The sequence below is a fragment of the Austrofundulus limnaeus genome, unplaced genomic scaffold (assembly GCF_001266775.1).
Source record: "Austrofundulus limnaeus strain Quisiro unplaced genomic scaffold, Austrofundulus_limnaeus-1.0 Scaffold1, whole genome shotgun sequence".
NCBI classification, from domain to species: Eukaryota; Metazoa; Chordata; class Actinopteri; order Cyprinodontiformes; family Rivulidae; genus Austrofundulus; species Austrofundulus limnaeus.
In genome coordinates this window covers 10,290,002-10,293,519 of record NW_013952403.1, presented here as the reverse complement: position 1 = coordinate 10,293,519, position 3,518 = coordinate 10,290,002, and the positions used below count along the sequence as shown (strand labels likewise).

The following is a 3,518-nucleotide window of genomic DNA, read 5'->3' as shown; positions in this document are numbered from 1 at the left end:
GCACCATTGTATTACTAACAACACCTAGAATTGTAAAAATGTTAACAAATATTTTCTCTTTAGTTAAAGTTATAGTGGTGAATTCCCAAACGACACAGTTTTCTGCCTCATGACTTTCTCCTTTTGTTGGAGTAAAATTACCCTCTGTTGTAGTTTCTAAATTTAGCGAACTCCTTGTGCTTTTATCTTGTTCAAAACCATCAGCCTGTTTCTCATGCAAAAGGTGATGATTAAATTGTTCAAGAGGTCAATTTATGTCAATTAATCATTAATCCAATTTGACTAAATTCAGACTTTTCCTCTTCATGACCCAACAACACCAGGAAGTTTTATTGGAGCAATTTTACTACAAGTTATAACTGAACCGTACCACAAACCAAAACTTCACTGTGCAAATWTGTGGCTGAGGAGTGTTCTGGACCCACCTCATGAACTTTACCTGTGCTACAGTGCAGCYCCTGTTTTTGTTGAGGAGACAGTGGTCAGCTATTGAGAAAATAGAGGTACGCTCCCACAAATGGGGTGCCGTTTGTAAAGTAATGTGTACATAAAAATTCCTGCTAAATTTTGTCACATTTAGCTTCAAACACTATTTGAAAAAATAGTGTAGATTTTCTAATATCACCTTTTAACAGATTTAAGTTTTTATATCTAAATGTTACAGCTAAATACTAAATGTTAAATGTACATATTAAATGTTAAATGTAAATAACATTAATAATACTACAAACAAAAACTGTGTTTGTAGTGAATCTACTGCAAAAAGATTAGGAACATTTATTACCTTACCTGTGTTAGATAAATCTTTGAACACCCTTAAAAAATAAGAATACTTTGCAGATAAATGTGTACCCCAAAGTGTCATTTATAATCAGATGTGAATACAGATACAGATACATCAGATACTACAGATACATCAATTCAATTCAATTCAATTCAATTCAATTCAATTCAATTCAATTCAAGTCAATTCAATTCAATGTATTCATACAGCTCTAAGTCACGATGAACATTGCCTCAGAGTCCTGTACAAAAACACATACCATTTTTATTTATGTATAATGCAATTTTTTGAGATTAAAAAGCATTAAAAAATCATCAATAACCCATGTATAATACTACCCCCCCTCCCCCTTCCATTTCATGGATGATTTTTAGGGTTAAATTTCTAGTATTATACATGAATAAATACAGTGCATATACTGTATTATAGAAGACAAAGCTAGCAAGACTCAGGCTGACAGAAGTGACAGAGCAGGTTTGCTGATGTTTCTGTAAAAATACAAATACATTCTGAACTATATTTTTATTTCATCCTTAACATGGTTCACAGCCATTTAAGTCACATTTTTTGTCAAAATATACATAACCCCACTTTGAGCGTGACATCAGGTTTTTGTTGGATAATGCAACATATAGTCTGTGGTGTCAAGTACAAATACTTTGTTACTTTACTTAAGTAGAAATTTTGGTTATTTATACTCTACTGAAGAAATTACAGTATGATAAAGCAACTTGCACCTTCTTTAAAACGAAGTAGTTTTACATTTACTCAACTCAGTTGAGAGTACCAATTGATATAACTTGGTTAAGTAAATCCAATAATATGGTTTTGAAGCATGCTTTTGACATCCCTGCATAAAACAAAACTTTTGGGCATGGATTTTTCAATAGCACTTTTAGCCAAGAGAAAAAAAAGTACCTTCAAAATATTTTCAAATATGGCAGTTTACTGTTTTAAAGCAGTTGGCAGATGAGCTGATCTTTAAAAACATCCATTCTGCTGCTTTTGCTGGGTCGTGTAAGTTATAGGTGGTCTTTTTGGTGTGGCCCAGGATGGATTGTGTTCAGACCACCAACCGTATACAGATAAAGGGGATTCAGACCACATTCAACGGTGGTCTGAGAGTGAGGTTGCAGGCAGACAGACCCAGGGCGCAGGCAAAAACGCAGAATGCAAAAGATTTATTAAACAAAAGGTCTGGCAGGGAAGCTCAAAGTGTACTTATAAAAATAATCTCAGGAGAGCAAGAACACAAGGTACATGGGAGCATATCACACTGACTGGAGTAGAAAACACAATGATCAGACAAGGAAGTGAAGACAAGACATAGAATATAAAGTTGAGTAAATGGGGGACTGACTGGAAACTCCTGGAGAGAAAACAGGAGGATCAGGTGTGCCTGGGAGGGAACACAAACGCAGGTATACACAGGGAAACACTAGAAAAACCAAGGTAAAAATAAACACAGACCATGACATTGTGGTAAAGTGTTTTCAAAGCTAATTGATGTTATTCAAACCTTTATTTGTCACTAATCTAAATACTAAGAATCAAACAGCCTCTATGTGATTTGTAAAGCAAGACCTGAACTGTTGTGAGAACGTAGGATATTGTTTGATGAATGGTCTGTGTCTGAACGCTGCTGTGACACTCAAAAATGATCTAATAAAGCAAATGATGTTTGTTTTCTCAGACGTGCTGAAATCTACCCAACACTAATACAGTTATTAGTTAATGACAAAATACTATGAATTTATTTGAATAACCAACTTTGCCCATTTTGTTCAAGCAATATTCATAAATGGACTGTATATGTCTGAGAATATCTTACAGTACAATGCATCTGATGTTTGATATGGCATATCTTACAGGGAAAATAGCTACAAAATTTTAATTCTAAAAATGCTTTTATTGAAAATCTTTAGTTTGAGTTGCAGTTTATACAGAAACAGTTTGATATTTATGGTGATGCTTGTGAGAAAAAAATARACATTTCTAGAAGAATAAATACTTTTCCACAATAAAAGTCCTATTTAGCCAGTTTGAGTGTCTCTTTAARCATGACGCCGACTCCGTCAAACACTTTGTGAATGGGAGCGTTGCACATGAAGGCGCAGGTGGTGACCAGCTTGTTTTTGACATCAACYTGAGCTTCCTCCACATCTTTGTTCACATGTTTGCAGCCCATCTGCTTCACAGCACCTGCTGTCTGAGCGTATGGCCACCTGAGGAGGAAAAGATGAGAAATGTTGACTGACACTGTTTTGTGTTCGTTTACAATAATCTCCTCTTTGATTGAAAAGTAATTCACCCACTTGTCACACTCTTTGTCCTGCCCCACGGTCAGCTCACAGCCAGGCAGTATCTTTGCAGCCAGGACGGGAGAGATGCAGCACATGCCCAGAGGCTTTCCAGCTTTGTGGAAATCCTTGATGGTCTTCTCTAGAAGTGGCAGSACGGTGCAGTCCTTGTTCTTCACAGCCCAGTCGCTCAGGTTCTTAGCCACACCAAACCCACCTGATTGAGCCCCAAAAACAATGAGTTTAGATCTTTACACTAAACAGAAACGTGTCATAAAGGGTTGATTTAAAGCAGCCTCACCTGGTATGATGGCAGCATCGAAGGCCGAGACGTCCAACTTGGCCAGATCACTTACTTCACCTCTGGCAATCCGGGCACTTTCCTGCAGGATGTTTCTCTTCTCCTCGGTGGGTTTCCCCTCACAGTGGTTGAC

General features: G+C 36.8%; 1 protein-coding gene across 1 annotated transcript in view; it reads right to left on the bottom strand.

Annotated features, from left to right (window-relative positions):
* Nucleotides 1–2,672: 2,672 nt before the first annotated feature.
* si:ch211-153b23.5 (ES1 protein homolog, mitochondrial) overlaps nucleotides 2,673–3,518 on the bottom strand; it is a 1,725-nt gene continuing 879 nt past the window's right edge. Inside the window, exons 2-4 of the mRNA XM_014009183.1 lie at nucleotides 3,386–3,518; nucleotides 3,100–3,301; nucleotides 2,673–3,009 (exon numbers count right to left, since the gene is read on the bottom strand). The exon at nucleotides 3,386–3,518 is cut by the window's right edge and continues 4 nt beyond it. Coding sequence (XP_013864637.1) covers nucleotides 2,814–3,009; nucleotides 3,100–3,301; nucleotides 3,386–3,518 — 531 coding nt within the window. The 3' untranslated portion in view covers nucleotides 2,673–2,813. The remainder of the gene's footprint in view (nucleotides 3,010–3,099; nucleotides 3,302–3,385) is intronic.